This window comes from Bison bison, unplaced genomic scaffold (genome assembly GCF_000754665.1).
Source record: "Bison bison bison isolate TAMUID 2011002044 unplaced genomic scaffold, Bison_UMD1.0 scf7180017864346, whole genome shotgun sequence".
Taxonomy (NCBI): domain Eukaryota; kingdom Metazoa; phylum Chordata; class Mammalia; order Artiodactyla; family Bovidae; genus Bison; species Bison bison.
Genome location: NW_011494918.1, coordinates 2,108,490 through 2,130,440, shown reverse-complemented (window position 1 = coordinate 2,130,440; position 21,951 = coordinate 2,108,490). Strand labels below are relative to the sequence as shown.

At 44.7% G+C, this 21,951-nt stretch overlaps 1 protein-coding gene across 4 annotated transcripts in view; it reads right to left on the bottom strand.

The window, feature by feature from the left end:
* Positions 1-14,158: 14,158 nt before the first annotated feature.
* SH2D1B (SH2 domain containing 1B) overlaps positions 14,159-21,951 on the bottom strand; it is a 28,264-nt gene continuing 20,471 nt past the window's right edge. Inside the window, exons 2-4 of one of the 4 annotated variants that reach the window (XM_010854677.1) lie at positions 20,677-20,740; positions 18,222-18,387; positions 14,159-16,371 (exon numbers count right to left, since the gene is read on the bottom strand). In XM_010854677.1, the coding sequence (XP_010852979.1) occupies positions 16,334-16,371; positions 18,222-18,387; positions 20,677-20,740 (268 nt within the window). In that variant the 3' untranslated portion in view covers positions 14,159-16,333. The remainder of the gene's footprint in view (positions 16,372-18,221; positions 18,388-20,676; positions 20,741-21,951) is intronic. The other 3 variants (XM_010854675.1, XM_010854678.1, XM_010854676.1) reach the window with 3 other exon arrangements.

The following is a 21,951-nucleotide window of genomic DNA, read 5'->3' as shown; positions in this document are numbered from 1 at the left end:
AGGCTGCCCTTGAGGAGGGGGCTCTGCTCTTGGCCTTAAGGCGCTCTCTGTGCACCTGCTCTGGGGTCTCTGTGACGGACTGGCAGTTCCCCCAGCTGCACTGGTTCCGCCCTCCTGTGTTAACCCACCTCTGTGTTCCTGTCTCCCACCAGGAGTCCTGTCCTGCTGCTTTCCTGTGGCCAGGAGACCCTGTCAGGGGTTGATCCCAGCCTTGGGGGCCTTTGCAGCAAGAAGAGAACGCGCCTTTTCTTAAGCAGGGTGGCTGGTCCCTGGGGGAAGGCTGAGGGGGCTCGTCCGGCCACAGCAGGGTCTTCATTCCTCTTCCTGCAATTCCTGCTGCCTCCGTTTCTAGTCATCGCTTGGCTTCCCCTTCTGGGTGCCCCAGAGCTCACTGCCCACTTCCTCTCATCACCCAATTCCTGCTCCCCCCTCACCACCTCCGTGGACCCGGGAGCCTCGGGGGATCACCAGCGTGCAGGCTGCTCCTACCCCGTGTGCTCGCGTCTGCAGCCACACGGCCAGGCCTCAGCTCTGCCACGGCCTTGTCTTCTCACAGCAATGCTTTGTCTCCTCTTCCTCAGAAGGGTCCCAGCATCCCAGGCACCTGGCAGGCCATTGTGAAGTGAGCAAGGCTGTTACTGAATTGAGTCGATCCTGCCTTATTCCAGGAACATCACAAGGATGCGATATCTGCCCTCAATGCTCAGAAGTTCTCAGGACTAGCATTTTGGGGGCCTGTGAGTTTTCCCATACTGGCTTGGGGTTCTGCACAAAACACACAGCTGGGGGTGGGGAACAGAGCTAAACCCACATGCTGGGAGCTAGCCCCCTTTGATTTGCACTTCCATGCCAGAAGTTCAGTTTGCTTCTGATGAGAAACTTACTGAGTATCTACACTCTGGTCTGCTGCTCTCCCAGGGACCAGCGTGCCTCTGGCCGGGTGGTACTGTAGCCATAGGTACAGTGGTGGCAGGCCAGGGCTGGTTCAAACACCCAGACGCCACTGAGGCCCGGGAGTCAGCACAGGCATCCTGTCAGGCTGTCCTAGGACCATGGACAGGGTGACCCCAGAGTTCCTCAGGCTCGTGTCCAGTGCTGCATGAGGAAGGGGCTGTGGGACCCTGTGTCAGTGTCCAGGTGGCCTCTCTCTGGTCGCCACCTCAGCCATTCTTCTGCAGCGGGGGGTGTGGGAGCTCTCTGAGGCTAAAATCGAGTCCTAAATGCTGCAGAGAGTGCCTAGTACTAGGGGACAAGGGGTTCCCAAAGGCCGACAGGAACAGCAATGTCTATCCTGCCGAGGGCCCTGGCACAGACCAGCTGTCTATGTAAAACCCCACTTGGCTTCCTGTGTCCATCTCAACACCTGACCTTCCTGTAACTGCAATATGCTGTCACCCCTGACACACACACACACCCCTCAGGGTGACTCCAGCTTCTCTGGAGGCTTCACCCTGGGGTGGCCCAGTCTGCTCAAGGATAGGGCACCAAGGAGAAATGTCTTCTATGTCCTCAGAAGGAAGTGGGGCCATGGAGTTTTTTCCACATTCTGGTCCCACTCCCCTGTATCCCCATATTCAGCAATAGCTTTACCCTGACAGATGGAAGGTGAGCTTCCAGAACCTGGCAAAAAGGTGGCATATTCATACTCCCCTGGCACAGAGAGAAATGTAATGTGTTAACAAATGTGAGTGATGAAGACCTTCTTGTAATCAATCAGCTTTTAAAGAACCAAGAGGTTGGCCCCAGTTTAGGGGAAGAAGAATATTACAGAGCTATTCCGAGTATTTTCTAGAGATTTTATATTTATATTTTTAGTAATTTTCTGGTAGAAAGTATACAATAAAATGGTTTGGTTTGGGTTTGCTGGTTTGGTTTTTTTCTCCTAACCAATGGTGGGTGGTTGGTTTTTCTGAAGGCTGACTTGTTCGCCGGCCTTTTGCTTTGTGAGCCTGGGAGAGGGAGCCATGACAGATCTCTAGCCTGAGACCTTGGGCGGAAATGGTCTCTGGGGATGTGCCCTCGTTTAGTCCCCTAACTGGCTGGGCACCGTGGAAGTCTCCCTCCTCCAAAGTGAACTATGACTACTTCGGGGAACCACATCGTGTGCAGAGGTGCCACCCTGCCCCTCAGAAAGAAGCAGGAAATGAGAGTGGCCACAGGATCATCTACCTGGGGTCCATAACCCTCTCCCATTGAGGTGGGAATGGAGCTGGGTGTGCACACAGACCTTCTTCAGAGAGAGACCAGAGCTGCTATCAGATTCCAAGTCATTAGTAATGTCAGTAAAACACCCAAAGCTGCTGATGTGGGCACTTACCCCAGACTACAGTAGCCCAGATGCTCCTTACTGAGAGAGCATGGCTTAGAGCAGTGCTGGCCTGAAGCCCCCAGGGTATCCCCTGGCTGTCCCCAGACTGAATGACCCAGAGGACTCCCAGCTGAGAACCGACCAGATTTTTAACCTCCTTAAAAGGGACAAAGTGGAGAAAAGATAGGAAGAGGAAGGAAAAGAAGCCATATCCGTAACTAAAGGGGGAGGGATGGGCCCTTTCTGCCTAGCCCTGTCATTCCCAGCCCCCCACCCCCACCCCGCGATGAGGCCTGAGACCCCTCCCTGGCTACAATTAAAAAGCATCTCAGGCCTGAGGCTGTCTCCAGTCTTTTCTGCTCTGAATTCCACTCCTGCACTTCCTTCCTCAGAGGAAGAAGACAATGGACCTTCACTCTGCTTGCTTGCTCTGCAGAGGGGCTCAGCGTATTGTTCTGGGAAGGTACGAATAACGCAAAAACCAATCCAACGTATTCCATACATGGGAAAAAGCATTTTAAATACTTAACAGGAGCAACTTTTTCCTTCAAGTCTAAGCTCCAGTTTGGGTGACCGCTCCCATTGAGTAGCTTCAGGATTGACTTTGGCAGTCACTCAGGTGTGAAATGTGCCTTTTACATGCCTTTTCTTTCCCACTATTATGCAAAGCAATTATTTGGGGCTAAGATCAAATATGAAAAATCATAATGTAAAAATAAAAACTTTTTGAGGAAATTTTTAAGTGTGAAAAGGGATGTGAATATGTCATTTTCTTTAATGCTGTGGTCTGAACCTTTCGTCTGGAAGCTGGGGTAAAATGCCCAAGCCTGTTTGTGTACTAAGTGCTGTCTGGGGCACAGTGGTAACACTGGAAAAGAGATCCCTGGTTGTCTCTCACGAGGCCCGCAGTGGACAGAGGAGCCTGGTGGGCTACAGTCCACGGGATCGCAGAGTCAGGCACGACTGAGCGCCCAGGCATGCCCGCCCAGTTGGTGAGGGCACCGTGGAACCTGCCTTCCTGTTATACTTGACAGGTTGTGTTATTAGCATAAGCTGTTAAACAATGGAAGTATGGAGAGGGGGGGAGGTGGCAATTTCAACTGAAAGTGTTTTTCCTCTGCCTGTAGTGATTGCTGAAGGAAATGAACAAATCACAGGTCATCAGGAAACCCACTAAATTCCTGAAGTCTGGTGGGGAATTCCTGTTGGGATTCAGACTTCATGGAATGACTGTAGCTAGTACCAGATTGCACCTCAGATACTGCTCCAAACTCAGAGAGCTGCTTCCTGCTCAATTTGCTCTCAGACTTATTCAGAATCCCTTCATGGTCTGTGAATCCTGGGAGTGTTCTAGAACCATCTGTGCTTCAATACCCTGTCTCCTCTCTATTCTCATCCCCACCAGCACAGGGCTCCCGAGTTTGGTTTGCCACCTGCAGGCAATAGCTCCTTGCCTTTGAGGTTTGGGTCCTCAGGGTTCCCTGGGCCTCACTCAGCATTGCCCCTGCTGTGCCTACCACTCGAGCTCCCCACCCCCCGTTGTGGCGCCCGTCTGAGTGGGAACAAGTAATTAATTCCACACGAAGAAACTCAGCCCTCGTAGAAGAATCCCCACCTCCCCCTAAACAGCTTCCTAAGTGCAGACAACATTTAATGTCATTCATCTCTCCCAAGGAAATCCACTCTGGAAACCTTCATTTCAGTCGCCAGTGAAGCACCTTGGGGGACTTTCCCCTCCAGGGTGCCCTCCTCCCTGCTGCCGTTTGCACTGGGGCGTGCCATGAAAGCCTGGAGTCCCCTCCTCTGACTTCTCACTAATGAGAAAATTCCTCCGCGTTCGTATCTAGGGTCCGACACCCAGAGACACAAATCCTCTTTGTGTCCAGCTTATCTCCAGCTGCTGCCATGATAAATAGTGCGGCTCAAGGGAGCCTGGACAAGCTGTACCCACGGAACAAATCACTTGGTTACTGACCACACAGACAGGGAAGCCGGCTAGGGGAAACGTTTAGGGACCAACTCAGACACACCAGGCTACTTTCCCGTGGGAGGTGCCTGAGGAATCTGTCTGTTTTGGGATAGGAAACACTGCCAGTGTTTCGCTCTTGGAAAAGGCAAAAAAGAAAAAAGTCACCCAAAGCCAGAAGCCACCTCACAGCAAACTGCAATTTTTGTTTTGCATTTCACCGTTTAACCAGTCTAGCGGTTTCCAGTACTATGGGCTTCGCCACCTTGTGCCTTCAAGTTCCCTCCATATTTGCCCAGGAACCTCTCTACACTCCTGTTCTTATGCAACTCCCACCCTTTGAGCTGGTGGGTAAGTACAACAGGTGGCGCTAGTGGTAAAGAACCGGCCTGCCAATGGAGGAGACACCTAAGAGACGCAGGTTCCATCCCTGGGTCAGGGAGATCCCCTGAGGAGGGCACAGCAACCCACTCCAGGATTCTTGCCTAGAGAATCCCATGGACAGAGGAGCCTGGCGGGCTACGGTCCATAGGGTTGCAAAGAGTGGGACACGACTGAAGAGATAGCATGCACGTAAGTATAGCCAAGTGTTCAGCCTGCTCCATGGGCTGACTCATGAACTTACAGCATCTCCCTATGGTTACTGTGGCCTGGTTCCAGTTGGTCCAGGCCACTGCGGGGCCAACAGAGGGACGGGAACTCCATCAGCCCTGCAACTGCAGCCACAGAATGTACTCCCCCAGCATCCTAAGCCCACAGCCGACGGGCCCACTTGCTGGATAGGAAAACTCAGAACAAGCTTGTTCTACCTTCCAGTCGGTCTCTGAACTTTCCAGTTCAGAGATAACTCTCCAGTCGGTTATCTGGTACACTTGCTCAATTAAAATCCTGGGTTCTCTGTGTCAAGAGCTGTCGGAAAGTCTTTGCAGCAGACCTGGTCCGTTCTCTGGATGCTGGGCCAAGGTGTGGTATTTCTAGGAGCTGGGTCTTTGGGAGAGGCTGTGTAGGACAGCTGGAAGGTGAACCCACTTGTGATAAAGCTGAGGGAGGAGGTTGTGCTCCTGGGCAGCCGTGCCCATGCCTTGCCCTACATCCCCCTAATGCTCCAGTCAGCGGTCATACAGGTGGTATAGATGTGACGGGGCTGGGGACTCTGCTGGGACACCCATGGGAGAAGGCGAGCCTGGTTCTCTGTGCTCAGGATCATCCCCAGTCCTGCCCAGCCTAGCTTGCCAGCTTCATCTGCCACTACTGCTTCTATGTCCCAGGGCCCACACTCCAAACTGCTCGGCATCACTGCCGTGTCTTTGTTCAAGAATGTCCATCCACCTGGGCACTCCCGTCATCCTTTCCCTTTCCTCTGACCTTGCCAGGCTCTGTTAATTCATCCTTCAGATTTCAGCTCAGGCATCCCTTCCGCTGGGATCCCTGCCCAGACACCACCCCCAGCCCATCCTCTGCTCCTGGATGGCACCCTCTGCCTTTCACCATGCTGGCACTTGCCACATGATGTGAGCAGGAGCTGCCTCCTGCTGGCTCTCTCACAAGTCTCTGAACCCCACCAGGGCAGGCCTTGTCGTCTTCATCTCTAACTCCTTGGTCCCTGGCACAGCACCCCACATGTCACAGGAGCTTGATAAAGATGTGCCTTGAAATGAGCTAAACTCGAAGAACTCGTCTTCTGGTTTGGGAGATTTTATATACATGTGCACACACACACACGGGGCTTCCCAGGTGGCTCGGTGGTGAAGAATCCCCCTGCCAATGCAGGAGACGTGGATCCCTGGGTTGGGAAGATCCCCTGGAGAAAGAAATGGCAACCCACTCCGGTATTATTGTCTGGAGAAGCCGATGGACAGGGAAGCTTGGTGGGCTACAGCCTGCATGGTTGCAGCGTTAGACATGACTTAGTGACAGAGGACACACGCGCGGGCACACACGTAGTCTAGTGCTGAGTGGCGTGGCCTGAGCCAGCCCCACCCCTCTCAGCTCCTCTCAGGGCCTCCCCCTCAGGTGGTTTCTGTCTCTGATGTCCTCTGCAGGGAAGGCTGGAGAGGGGCCGTTTTCAAAGTGGAAGTGATGAGTGGACCAGTGTGTCACTCGTTTCTCTTCATCCAAAGCCTTCATCAGTTCTGTCCCTGCACTGGTGGCACCTCACCATGCAGCCAGCGGAAGCAGGCACGCACGTCCAGCCTGACGTGAGAAGGGTCACACTCCAGCTCTGGTTTTGCCGCTCCCCCAGCTGATCTCAGGTCCCGTTCTTAAAACTCATACTTTATTATTCTGGGCTTTCTTATTAGTTGATGCTTTATTATATTTCATTCCAGGAATTGTGCTAATCAATTTACATTCATTATCTCATTTGTTTTTCTCAATAGCCCTGCAAGGGAAGTCCTCCTAAGCCTGTTCTTTAGGTATAGATAAAGTCGTACTGCAGTCAAAGAATTCACACACAGGATCTCATTAATCCTTGTATCTTGTGAGATAGTTATTTCAGCCTCATTTTATAGATGGGTAAACTGAGATTGGGGCTTCCCCAGTGGCTCAGTGGATAAAAAATCTGCCTGAAGTGCGGGAGACACAGGAGACGTGGGTTCGATCCCTGGGTCAGGCAGAGTCCCTAGAGAAGGGAATGGCTACCCACTCCTGTCTTCTTGCTTGGAAAATCCTGTGGACAGAGGAGCCTGGTGGGCTATGGTCCATGGGTCACAAAGAGTCGGACACTATTGAAAGACTAACACTTTCACTTAGATTGAGGTAATGACTAAGCAGATTGCCTGAGTCTTACAAACTGATAAAAATATAGAGCTAGACCTGCAGGCCCAGGATTTTAGATTCCAGGAGCAGACAGCATCATCACCACATGGTTCTTCTCTGTTTCCATCACACCAGTCTGATAAAATTTTCCCGGAAATGCTCATGGCCCAGAAACATCTTGTTGAGTTGGACCTTCTCCAGGGATGAATGTGATTTCATTAAACACTGAATATTCATGTGGGATGGGAATTTAGAGACCCAGTCATCAAATCCCTCATTTTACAAAGAGAAAACAGCAAGGACTACAGTTTTTCAATATTAACCTGTCCTGGCATGGTCTCTGATTTCCCACTATAACTCTATGCAGGAAGACTTATTAATCCCATTTTCTAGATGAGGCTGGCCAGAGGCTTAGAGAGTTTCAGCAACTTGCCCAAAGTCACTCTACCAGTAAGTGACAGAGCTGATTGGTGCCTCTGGAAAACATCCATTCTTCAGGGTGTTGGTATGAATATGATCTATGAATTGCACTCCAAGCAGGAGTGGAAGAAGTATTTCTATTGCATCTCACATTGCAGACTCAAGGAAGCCTGGCTCATACACTAATCCTGTTACACTGGAGATTAAGCTTTCAAATGAGAGATGAGTATTATGAGCGGAATGTTTGGCCTTTTGTAGCTACCATAGTCCCTCAGCCGGAGAAGGCAATGGCACCCCACTCCAGTACTCTTGCCTGGAAAATCCCATGGATGGAGGAGCCTGGAAGGCTGCAGTCCATGGGATAGCTGAGGGTCGGACACAACTGAGCGGCTTCATTTTCACTTTCATGCATTGGAGAAGGAAATGGCAACCCACTCCAGTGTTCTTACCTAGAGAATCCCAGGGACGGGGGAGCCTGTTGGGCTGCCGTCTATGGGGTCGCACAGAGTCGGACACGACTGAAGCGACTTAGCAGCAGCAGCAGCAGTCCCCCAGCAGTGCTAAAACAACAGAAACTTCAGCTCATTATCTGTTTTCTTGGTGGTTGTCTGACCTCTTGTGGCTGAGTTTAGGCATTGCAGTTTCTGGCAACTAGTTTCTCTAAGCAGCAGCTTTTCATGACAAAAGCATTTATGAGGTAAGTACTATCTCCTTTGGAAAGGCTTTTAAGTTTCCTAAGATCATTCAACAAATAGTATGTGAAAGGATAAATAAAACATTCAACAAATAGTATGTGAAAGGATAAATAAAACAGATGACTACCTTTTTTTTTTTTTTTTACTAGGAATTCCACAGGGGAGAGAAAATAGAAGGGAAGGAAATCTTTGAAAAAAATTAGAATTCTCCAAAAGTATAGAAAGATTAAAATTTTAATACAATGGCATATAGACCTTCAAACAGGATGAGGAGGAAAAACTCAGACACACTTATACAAAATGTAGGGTCAAAAAGAGAAACCACCTTTAAAGTTTCCAGAAAAAAAGATGGGCTGTAAAGGAGAATCAGGTTGACATCAGACATCTCAATAAGAATCCTAGATACAAAAAACTAGTGGCTTAATGTTTGATATTGTTGAAAGAAAAGGACACTAAACCTATATATTCAACTATCATTTGAATGAGTATAAACACTATTTTGAAGTATGTGTGTGTGCTGAGTCACTCAGCCATGTCCAGCTCTTTGCGACTCCCTGGACTGTAGCTCACCAGGCTCCTCTCTCCATGGAAATTTTCCAGGCAAGAAAACTGGAGTGGGTTTCCACTTCCTACTCCAAGGGATCTTCTCAACCCATTTGCAGGTGGATTTTTTACTGCTGGGTCACACGGGAAGCCCATTATGAAGCATGTAAGACTGCAAAGGCTTACTTCTCAAAGACCATCTTTGAAAATATTCTTGGAGGAAATATTCCAGTAAGAAAAGAAGTGAACTCAGAAGAGTTCCATGTGTTTGTAAATACATAGGAAGTAAGGATGAATAATTGATTAGGCTATGGGTTTTCCAGTGGTCATGTATAGATGTGAGAGTTGGACTGTGAAGAAAGCTGAGTGCCGAAGAATTGATGCTTTTGAACTGTGGTGTTGGAGAAGACTCTTGAGAGTCCCTTGGACTACAAGGAGATCCAACCAGTCCATTCTGAAGGAGATCAGTCCTGGGATTTCTTTGGAAGAAATGATGCTAAAGCTGAAACTCCAGTACTTTGGCCACCTCATGCGAAGAGTTGACTCACTGGAAAAGACTCTGATGCTGGGAGGGATTGGGGGCAGGAGGAGAAGGGGATGACAGAGGATGAGATGGCTGGATGGCATCACTGACTCGATGGATGTGAGTCTGAGTGAACTCCAGGAGTTGGTGATGGACAGGGAGGCCTGGCGTGCTGCGATTCATGGGGTCACAAAGAGTCGGACACGACTGAGCGACTGAACTGAACTGAACTGAATCTTACTATTACATAGATGGTAAAGGACTCAAAAGGAGTAGATAATAATAATTCAGATTTTAGATCAGAAAATGAGATGGGATTAACAATGGTGACAAAATTATAGAGAAAAGCAAAAATGCTCATTTTCAATAGGCTGTGGATAACTATCACCAAAAAAAAATTTAATAGAGCTTTCCAATAAGCAGGGTTAAAGGAGGAAAAAAAGAAAACAAAATATATAGAAAATGGAAAGAACGGAGTAAGATTTTTCTCTTAGCTCAGGCTTCTGTAACAAAATATTCAATACCATAGGTTGGGTGGGTTAAAGAATGCACATTTTACTAGACTTTCTTGTGGGGTGGGAAGTCTGAGGTCAAGGTGCCAGCAGACTCTGGCGAGGACGGCTTCTGGAGGGGCCTCCAGCTGCCTTCCTGCCGTGTCCTCACAGGGCCCTTCCTCGGGGCTTGCAGGCAGAGAGCGAGCTCTGGGGTCTGGTCTTCCTCCTCTTACAAGGGCCCTGAACCTCTTTTAAGGCCACCACCTTACCTAAACCCAGTTACTCCAAATACCATCAGACTGTGGGTCAGAGCTTCAACATTTGCCTTTGGGAGGCCAAAAACATCCAGCCCATGACAGTGGCAGAATAAATTCAAATAGGACAATTTCTAATAAATATAAGGGTATCAAACTTACCAAACAAAAGGAGAAAAACTTAAATTGGAAAAAAATTAAATCCAATAACATTTGTCTATAGAAGACAGGGTTAACACAAAAGATATGAAAAAACTTAAAAGCAAAGAGATAGAAAATTATATATTAAAAAGTATGGATGAAGAGAAAGTCAAGATAGCAATTTAAGTATGATAAAAATAGAATTAAGAGCAAAAATTATGAGAAAAGGAGAAACTTCAAAAAAATTAAGATAAAATAGTTATTAAAAATATATACATCTAAAAATATAACCTCAAAATAGCAGAACTATGAAGACATACATATGTCAATATAATATATGTCAATTATTATAATTAGAAAACTAAACTGTTATCAGAGAAGGCAATGGCACCCCACTCCAGTACTCTTGCCTGGAAAATCCCATGGATGGAGGAGCCTGGTGGGCTGCAGTCCACGGGGTCACGAAGAGTTGGACACGACTGAACGACTTCACTTTGACTTTTCACTTTCATGCATTGGAGAAGGAAATGGCAACCCACTCCAGTGTTCTTGCCTGGAGAATCCCAGGGATGGGGGAGCCTGGTGGGCTGCCGTCTGTGGGGTCACACAGAGTCAGACACGAGTGAAGTAACTTAGCAGCAAACTACTATATATTGGGTTAAAATGAGAGACTTTTTTCTTTGATAGATCAAATAGAAGAAAAATAAGAACATCTATGAAAAATAAAAATATTTGTCTTATATGGTCTATAATCTTGAATACATTGGTGGCATTGGTGAAGATAGTGTTAAAATGGATAGAAAAAACAACTCTTTCCTAATGAAATGTTCACAGGATATTCACATATACCAGGTAATCATCAAAGCCTCAGAAATCAAGTCAAATTATGTTAAATTTAATACAGTATAGTTTGCAATCTATACTTAAGTGAAAACTAAAGTACATGTTTGAAAAAATTACAAACTACTATTCTCTTTGATTAAAAATACCTTGACCTGAACAGCAATAAAAACCATGTTAAAATTTGTGGGGTACAGGTCAAGTAGTACTATGAGATAAATTCACAGCTTTTAAATGTATTTATTACAAAACAATAAATATTGAAGACAAGCCAGATAAGCTGAAAAATGATGATAAAAGTCAGTGAAATAGAGAATACCAATCTAAAAAACAGTAACAAATTAAAACTAAAAGCCGACTTTAAAAGGACAACTGCTGTGGTACATATACGCAATGGAGTATTACTCAGCCATTAAAAAGAATTCATTTGAATCAGTTCTAATGAGGTGGATGAAACTGGAGCCTATTATACAGAGTGAAGTAAGCCAGAAGGAAAAACACCAATACAGTATACTAACGCATATATATGGAATTTAGAAAGATGATAACAATAACCCTGTGTTCGAGACAGCAAAAGAGACACTGATGTATGGAACAGTCTTATGGACTCTGTGGGAGAGGGAGAGGGTGGGAAGATTTGGGAGAATGGCATTGAAACATGTAAAATATCATGTATGAAACGAGATGCCAGTCCGGGTTCGATGCACGATACTGGATGCTTGGGGCTGGTGCACTGGGACGACCCAGAGGGATGCTATGGGGAGGGAGGAGGGAGGAGGGTTCAGGATGGGGAGCACATGTATACCTGTGATGGATTCATTTTGATGTTTGGCAAAACTAATACAATTATGTAAAGTTTAAAAATAAAGTAAAATTTTAAAAAAAAGGACAATTAAGACGCATAAAATTGATTAGTAAAAAGAGATGCAAATAAAATACAGAGTGAAGAAGAAGATACAATGACGGTCACAATATGTTTTTAAGAATAATAATAGTATTAACTATATGCCAATAATTTAGAAAACTTAGACAAAATTTATAAAATTCCTGGAAAAACAAAGAGCGCCAAATTTGGCAAGATAATCGAATAAACCATTGAGCATTAAAGATACTGTTTTGACCAAAGTGTTTGTTCAGGTGTTTTCATAAAAACCTCAATGAACTTTTCGCTAACCCAATATTTACAGAGTAATAAGAGATGCCCTATCCTTCTTTACCAGAACTTCAAACTCAGTTTTATAAGAGTATTAATGAGTTTTCAAACAACACATAGACTTTTCCTTACAAAACTGTTGTGAAAAAATAGAAAAAATATAAAGACCGCTTCATCCACTCTTCATGGTTAGCATAACCATGATTCAACAAATTATAGTTCTGTTTGGTTTATGAGTTTTAATGCAAAAATCTTAAATGAAATAACTTACTGAATCCAACAGTTTATTAAAAATAATGTAAAATGATCAAGTTAAGCAATACAAGCATGGTATAAGTTAAGAATTTAATGTAATTTACCTCTATAATGGAATGAGGATTAAAGGAATGTGGCTATCTCTGTAGATACAGAAGCAAATCACTTAATACATTTCAAAACATTTCTGATACAACTAAAATAGCCTTCTTAAAGGCTACAACAAACACTGTGCGTAAGTGGAGAAAATGACTAAGCATTTCACACAATATGGGAACAACGCAAGAATGCTCACATTCTGATTCGTATTTAATGTATACTGGAGGTCCTAGCCAATCGAGTAAACATAGAAAATAAATAAAATACATAAAGGTTGAAAGGAAGGAGAACAAAATGCTATCATTTGTAGCTGACAAAATTATTTACATAGAATTTACAGTTTAATTTACAGTAGAATCAACAGATAAACCAGGACATCTAACAAGAGCATAAGCAGTTTGCTACTGTCGTAGTCTATCAGAAATGTAACAAAATATATGACTTAAAGTTATAACAACTAAAAATAGGAATTACCCTAACAGAATATACAGGACTTCCACAGTGAAAATGTATGATTTCATTAAAGACCAAAAAAGCAGGCATAAATAACTAGAGTAGCATGTTTACACATGGGAAAACATCACCGGAATTTCAGTCTCCCCCAACTGCAAGTTTACTCAAAATTCCAGCAAGATGTTGCAAGAAACTTATTTATTCTAAAATGTTTGTGGAGGAATCAAGGTCCACAAATAGCTAAAATGGTTTTAAAAAATGAGTGCTTATCCTAAGAGACAATTACAAAGTCAGAGTATTAGAACAGTTGTGACATAAAGAAGAAACCATAAACCAGAGGAGGGACAATGGATTATTAAGCAGGTATAAATCTGAAAACCACTTCAATATAGATGGAAAAATACAAAGCTGGATTCTTACCTCTCACCATGGACAAAGGTTAACCCCAGACTCATCCTTTATTCAACAAATACTTATTGAGCATCTGCTAGGAGCGAAGGACTTTTCTAACACTGGATATATGCCACTGAAAAAGGCGAAAGTCCCTGCCATCGTTAAAATCCTTAGTGTAGAAGGTAAAAGTATAATGTAGAAGGTAAAATTATATAATAAAAAATATATATATATATAGACGCTTGGAGTGGGGAAGGGCTTGTAAAACAGGGATCAAAAAGCACAAAGCATAAGGCAAAAAAGCACGTCATGGGCTTGATTGTATCATAATTAAATCTGAGTACACTTTATGACCCACCCTCATAGTCCAGAGGAAGCCTCTTACATGTGCATAAAGAGAGGCTGTTCATTACAGTGATGTTCCTAGGAGCAGGGAGTTGGAACCAACTTAGATGTGTGTCTCTAGAGAGATGAGAAAACAAAATGTGATGGGTGCATGCTGTGGAATACCATGCATGAGTTAGAGGCACTGGGTTAGATGTACACTCAAGAGTAAGGAATAGAACTAATCATAATATTGAGGGGAAAAAAAGTAATAACAGAATTGGAGCAATAGCACTATATCATGTGTGTAAATATAAAAGGTATATAGTCTCAACCAAATTTGTATATTCTACAAGAGTGCATACATGTAAGTAAAGTGAAAAGAAGTGTTAGTTGCTTAGTCGTGTCTGACTCTCTGTGACCCTGTGGACTGTAGCCCACCAGGCTCCTCCATCCATGGCATTTTCCAGGCAAGAGTACTGGAGTGGGGTGCCATTGCCTCCTCCAGGGGATCTTCCTGATCCAGGGATTGAACCTGGGTCTCCTGAACGTTGCAGGCTGATTCTTTACCATCTGAGCCACCAGGGAAGCCCATCCACACAAGGGCATGTATCAAATAGTGCGGAGCTGGTTCCGTTGGAATGGGAATGAGGGATGAAGGGAAGAAAAATGAATGTGTCTTTTATGGGTGGATAGTGATAATGAGATAAGAATTAAATAATGTGATTAACTCAATTCTCCGTACCTAAGTCATTTGGACCCCAGAAGACGGAGGACTGTTTGAATGTAGGATAGCTCCAGCGGGCTCCGATTCTTCCTACGTTGAGTTCTTCCTACATGTGGCTGAGACTGCCCTCCTGTAAACACGCAGCCGCTGCTCTGAGTTCTTCTGTCTGGCTTCACACCCAGTGAGTCTTCTGTTCCCCCTTTCACAGAACGGCACTGCCAACATTGAAACGGCTGCTGTAGTTTATTGTCTTCCCTCTTCCAGTCCCACATACTCAGATCTTTCAGCTGTTCTTCGTATGACCTGTTCACGGCCTTCTAAATTTCAGGGAACTATGCAACGACAGCCACATTGACTATGAAATGTGGCTTGCTTGTTTGAGAAATATGGCTGAAATCCCACCAGGGATCAAGCTCCTTGTAAGGTGCTATGCATAGGTGCTCAGGAAAAAAGGAAATCACTTCTATGAGAGTAATAATGGAAAGGTCTTGAATTAACAATCATATTCTACTTGATTTTGAGATGTATATATAGAGTTCAAACAAATCTTTGCTATCCAGAATGAGTGACCACATTTCATATATATTGATTTATTCAGGAAATTTCCACTGACCATGTTTTCTGTGAAGTAAGGATTGCTGCAGTCCCAGATAACTGGAACATGTTCTTTGTACCATGCAGAATGAATCAAAGACCCGGAGCCAAACCCTGGGGAGCAGGTTTGCTTCTGGTGTCCTTTACTGAACCATCCAGAAGTATGCTTATGTGGCTCCTGCAGTTCCCTTCTTCTCTACTATGGTTTGCTGTGACCTAAGAAGTCAGAATGGCTCATGCTTTTGGGATTCCAATCACAATGTCTGTTCTTGTTTCCCAGAAATCCAAACTCCTCTCTTTAATAAGGCCAGGGGGGTGAAATGAATCCCTAAGGTTTGAAGATAGATCAGAGAATGGGCATAGCATGTGGTACATTCCACACTAAGCAGGTCTTAATTTAAAATGTGAACTAGGAGAAAAATACAAAGGGCCTTAGAACCAAGCGACAAACCCCTCGGGAATGGGCTCCTAGTCAGTAATGTCTCTAAATGGGGCACGGTTTTGAGCTGCAGGCATTTCTGTGTGCCGTGGAGGATTCACAGGGAGACTCAACCGCACTTTAAAGCCTAGTCAGAAATAGCACCAACCACTTTCACAGCAGCGACGTGGTTCTGCATTGTGACACACCTTCAAAATCCCCACACGTGTCGCAAAGCAGAAGCACGTTGCTGCTGTTAAAGTGGTTAGTGCATAAATGAAACTAGGCAGAATCAAAGAGGAAGTGTCTCCAGGGCAATGTTTAGCAGGGATGGAGATTAGAAAGAAGGTGGGTCGCCCAGGCTGGAGGGAGAGGGTGCATGAGTGGGTCTGGGCTCCCACCATCACCAAGACCAGCACGGGCAGGGGCGGAGAATGTGTTGGCTGTTTTGGGAGTGTGAGATCCAGTACCCATGTCCGTTACTCAGGGGCTCCCCAACGCCACCTGACTCAACCAGCCTCAGCAGAGAGGCCGGGCGTTGGCTGTCCTCTGCCCAGCCACGAAGGAACAGAGGCCTAGAAAGAGGAAGCGGTTTGTCTGCAGTCACATCGTCATGACTGGAACTCAGCCTCCGAAGGAGACACCAGCACTCTCTTCTCTCCCCTCTGGTCGCCTGGTTGAAAGACGACCAGACGTCAACGGTGTTGTCGTGGTAGCACCTTTAACAAGTCAAGAATAGGTTCAGGCGGTCCTATTCCAAGAAAGAACAGTGGGAGGGAGAATGGGGTTTTGAAGCTCCTCGTTTTGTATGCATGGGAGGCAGGGACTGATTTCTCTGAGGCTGGTGAACAAAACATCTTCAGTCACTCAGACCAGGAGAGTCTAAGTTGTCCCCTAGAGTTTGGTCTTCCAGACCCACACACCCGCAGGAGAAGCAGGACCGCTTCTATAAGTGCTTCATCCAGTGTCCATCCCTTCAAGGCAGGACATCTACATAGTCACTGCCACTGTTCTCTGGGGAGAAAAGGAGACCAGCCGTGAGGCTTCACACCCAGGAGTCACCCTGACCAGCACCTCTCGCGGGAAAGAAGCCCTCTGCCCAGGCACAGGGTGGTCTTGATGCCACAGCAGAGTGACATCTTCACGGGCTGGGGTACCACAGGGAGCTCTCCTGGCAAAATAGGGGGCCTGTTTATAAGTCAAGTACCAGAGTTTCCAGCACCAGATGCCTCCACTCAACAGCAGAGAACCTATGCCTCCCTGAGGGTGAGAACACCTGAGGCTTGTTCTGAGGTGGCCAACGGAACGGGGGCGGGGGAGAAGATGGAAGAGGAAGTTCCTTCCCCCTTAATGGCTGAGGATTTGGGAGCTCGTTCTGCCAAGGCTGCCCGAGCTTGGACAACTGGTGTGGCGAGATTCCTGCTCAGTTCTTGGAACGAACTCCAAAGGGTTCTCCTCTTGGGATTTGTGGTTATTTTATTTATCCCTGAGACAAATACTACCGCCACCCTCAAGCACCCTGAGCAGCTCATCAGGGTTTGCCTAAGGACTACAGCACAGGTCCATCCCTAGGTTGCTCCTCTGCCCCCCTTTTATTCTTTGTATTTTTATTTCTTTCTGTAAGTTATGGTAGAAAATGGCCATGGGACCACATCTGCAGCTGCAGCTATAGCAAGCAACTCTGTGACGGGCTACACACTCCTCTGCCTCGGGGAGGGAGACAGAAACAATGGGAGAGGAGGGCTGTTTTCTCGTAATTAAAAAACTGTGTTTAGTCCTGGGGAGGTGAGAAGCTTTCTCCGGCAGTCTAAAGGGCAGCTTGGCTGTAGACAGAGTATAATGGGTGTGTGGTGACCGCAGACTTCCTGGAACCCTCTGTCTGTTCCCCTCCTTGCTCCCTAGCTAGCCCTCTGCTCCCATTACATCACCTGCCCACTGAGGACAGAAATCCCTTTAATGGGGCTCTAACCATACATCCCACCTTGAGAAAACAGGGTTAAACTGTAAATGTCTCAGGAAGTCTGAGCTAAATTCGAACTATGTTGTGATTGATGGATACTAGATTCTTTTCTGCGAACAGATTTCAAGGGGTGTACACAAGAGTAGCTGCTTGGGATATGACCTGGATCCTGTGCACTCAGATTTACTGATTCTCTGCACTCTCATTTCCCACCATGGCTTGATAACTCTTAGGATGTATCTGAAATAATTAGTCCCCTGCTCCCTGCTAAGGCACTCCAGTCGTGTCTGACTCCGTGAGACCCTATGGGCTGTAGCCTGCCAGGCTCCTCTGTCCATGGGATTCTCCAGGTAAGAATACTGGAGTGGGTTGTTATGCCCTCCTCCAGGGGATCTTACAGACCTAGGGATCAAACCCACATCTCTTACGTCTCCTGCAATGGCAGGCGGGTTCTTTACCACTAGCACCTGGGGGAAGCCCAGTTTGTCCACTAACACTACATAAATGAATGCTTAGCAAATATTGAGCAAAATGTAACAGGATGCAGCTTGGAGAAAGAAGTTGAAGCATTTTTCTCACTTGAAAATTCTGCTTTTTGGCCATCTATTCCCAAATATGTGATTGGCACAAGGTCACAGGGTGAGTTTGAAGTTGGCTCACGGAATGCCCAGGGACGACTCTTCTCCCTGGGCTGCCCGAGCACAGAGAGCTCTGTGCGTTTGCCACCACCGGGAGCATGAAGGCACTGCTTCCCAACAAGATAGAAAAATGCTGTTCACAGGATGAGGCTTTTTTAGAGCTAACACCATAGAAAGGAGAGGTTATCTGTATGGATTCTACCCAGTAGGGCAGTAGTAGAAGTGGGACTAAGGCTCTTGTCTGGCCCCCCTATGAAAGTTTTTACCATAAATACCATCCAACTCTATCTTCGATCTTCTCCATCTCAGGCAGGATCCAGTTCTCTTTATTGGCTTTACAAGGTGAAACATCAGTCCTTGATGTGGCTCTTCAAACTTGGAGATCAGTTCCTTCAGGTTTGGAAAGATCTGTCGTCTAATGCCTTCTGCTGTCTGCAAAAGTGCAGGAAGGAGAGCACTCATCACCACGCAACTATGTGTGAACGCTGACACCTCTCACAACAGTGGTTTCAGGGCTGCCTCTGAGCAGCGAACTGAAAACAGGTGGCTGGCATTTCATGTGTGGGAGCCCACACCACACACAAAACACAGAAACCTTCCCTCTAAAAACAGAGCTCTGGCTTGAGCTGCTGTGAGTAGAGAGGATTAACAATCAAGGGTCCCCACCTCAGTCTGCAGTGTTGAGTTCCCATCTATGGCAATCTGGGGGCAGCTCTTGTAGGTACCCTGTAGAGGGTAACCCCTCTAAGAGCTTATGTGAGAGTGTAAGCGACTGATGCAGGTGGACTTCAATGGGAAATGCAATCTCTGTACTTGATGGTGGTCCAGTGGTTAGGAATCGGTGCTGTCACTGCATGGTCCTGGGTTCAATCCCTGATCAAGGAATTAAGATCTTGCGAGCCACATAGCCAAAAAAAAAAAAAATATATATATATATGTATACACAAAAGCCTACATACTTGAATTCAGAATCTCCGTGAGAGGAAAATAAGACCAAAATGTCTGGATTTAAATTGAAAATGGAAATGTCAGCATGATTCAGGTAAAATTATGAACAGTTGTTTTCTGTTTACCAGCTATAAGCAAAGCACAAATTTCTAGTCATTTAAAAAAAAATAATAATGCTTTCACTTTTTTTTGATGTGGGCCATTTTTAAAGTTTTTATTGGATTTGTTACAATGTTGCTCTGTTTTATGTTTTGGTTTTTTGGCCATGAAGCATATGGGATTTTAGTTCCTCAACCAGGGGTCACAGCTGCACTGCTTGAGTTGGAAGGCAATGTCTTAACCACTAGACCTCCTGGGAAGTCCCTCTACTACAATCTTATAGAAATAATTTAAAAACACAAAAATTTCCTCAGCTCTTGTGTAGTTGTGTTTCTTGATGATCACTGTGGTTCCCAGAGGGCCAAGGTGTTGGTCTGCAGAGAGGGGTGGTGATGAGAAAGCTCTGGGACCTGCAGTGTGTTAACCTCTGTGACAGAGACTCAGGCTGAGCTGGAAGTCGGCTCCATGAAAGGCTGTCGTGTCAGCCCAGGGCAGCTTCTAGCACCGGCCCTGATGTAGAGCTGCTTCCCATGAAACGCCCCTGAGTCTGTTAGAAGAGATGTGGATGCTTCTCTGTTTTGTCCAGACAAGAGACAAAATGGGGCATTAAGGAATTATCCAGAATTTCTCAAAATATGCACAATAAAGAAATAAATGTTTTAAAATGAGTTGCTTTAAAAGATTCAAAAATGTTTTTTAAATTTCCATGTATATCCTTCACCCGCACCCCAAAGGTTAACATTTTATTGTATTTGCCTTTCATCCTCTCTTTCTAAATATACAAATGTACATATATTTATCCTTTTTAAAAAAATACATGAAAGTTACTGACATGATATCCCTTTAACCTAAATACTTCCTATTTCCTAAAAAACAAGAATATTACATACCCAGGCTAAAATGAGGAAGTTGATGTGATACTGTTTACTAATCTACAGATCTTATTCAAAAATTTGTCAATTGCCTCAACAATGTCTTTTGTTTCAAAGAAAAAATTATATGTGTGTGTGTGTATCTGGGGATCTCAGGTAGTCACAGTGCATATTAGCATATCAAAGGTTCTGAGAATTCTTGAAGTAAAAGATCTGCTTAACCTTTTTGCAAGTATTCAGAAAGATTATTTCAGGATCCTTATAGTAGTAATTAAAGATTCAATGACATTCATTATACTCTACTTGCTGCCAGAGAAGTAACTTCAAAAGAAAAAAGGTTTTTTTCTGCTTTACGCTCAGTAAACCAGACACATTAATAAAATCCCCAAATTGCCAGTTGACTGATGCTTCCTTTTGTATTTTCATCCAGGTATGGCGCACCCCCCGACCCCCTAAACATTCGGACCTCTGCCCGCCTTCCCTTTCCACCCACTCTGTCATTTAGTCTTCTAATTTGACAGTAGTCTTACATAGAGTTCAGGTTGGTATATTTGACCCCTGGAGGAACTCTGTGCCTCTACACTTCTGAAAACAGCCTTGTTTGTTTTTTTTTATAAAAAAATTGAACCCAACTCTAGTGTGTCTCTATTCTCTTAAAGGAAGACAAGGTTAATTACTGATCTGACTCTAACTCACAGTGCTTCCGTAGAATGCCTCCACACGGCCACATCTCAGAGATGCTTTTAGGTTCTTCTCCCCAGTTTTTGTTGTTTTTGTTCTAGGAGTTCTTATATGTCCTTACCTGTATGTGGAAATACCCATGTTTCTCTTTGAAGATTCGGTATGTGTAGACAAAATTTTTAAACCTGTGGAAAGATGACTCTGTGAATCACAATGTTCTTATATGCAAATCCAGGTAACATCTATCATTGTATGTTATATGCAAAGCCTTTGTCAATCTTGAATCCCAAAAAGAAACTGATCATTTCAAGCCTTCTTATCTGTGGGACTTTGAAAGAGAGGTTTTTTTTAATGGGAATCTTTATTCTGATGGAAGTCTGGGCTGTAGTAAAGGGAATAAGAGAAAATTTACAGTTTTCATTGTCTTGGTATTTCTCTCTAATTTTTTCACTTAGTACTTACTTGATACACTATGCAAAATACCATTGAGCCATTCCTGTGTTGTTTATTAATTGAAATGTCATTGATCTCATTATAGATAGTTAATGTAACTAAAACAGAGAATTAGGGATTATGTGCAAGGAAGTGGTGTATTCTGCTCTTATTCTTCATTGGAACATGAGCCACTAGCTTAGTAATCTATCTAGAATTTAGATAACAGACCCAACTGAGCAATTTCCAGAGCAAAAGATAGCATACATTACCATATTTCTTCGATTCCCAGATGTCATCAATTGTAGAATACTGTATCAATTTAATAAAGGCGTTTGAGGAGAAAAAAATGCATCCCTTAAATGCCTCTATCAGTTGTTACCTATGTTCTGATTCCCAAGAAATATTAAAATGTAAAAAATGAGGATCAAAAACATTAACGTGAGGTTCAAATGATCTGATTCATCGCTCCTCACCCCTTCACTTGCACCCACGCCAAGGAATCGGATGACTCATCTTACAACTGAATTGGAAAGGCAGATAGCTATTTACAGCTCATTGCCAATTGTCTGGAGGCTTTAACTGACTTCAAATCCCAATCCTTTTGTGGTATTTCCTGAGGCCAGAATAAGCTAATGGGTATCTCTGAATCACACAAGCAACAAAACCTTTTACATGAATCCTTGTCTATATGTGACAAATTAAAGTATTCCACTGTTTGGGAAGAGGTCCCACGAATATCTTTTCACAGACATATTATTCAAATCAGGATCCAAACAAGGTTCATACACCGCTTTTGGTTGATCACATGATTTCTTGAAACTCATTTATTAAATGGCCTAAGTTAAATTCTTAAATAAATGACTTTATTTTTAACTAATTATTGTATTATCCACCTAAGAAAATATTTACTAGAGGAGTTTGAAAGAATAAAACAAAAGGAGGGTCTGTGTTAATTAGTCCA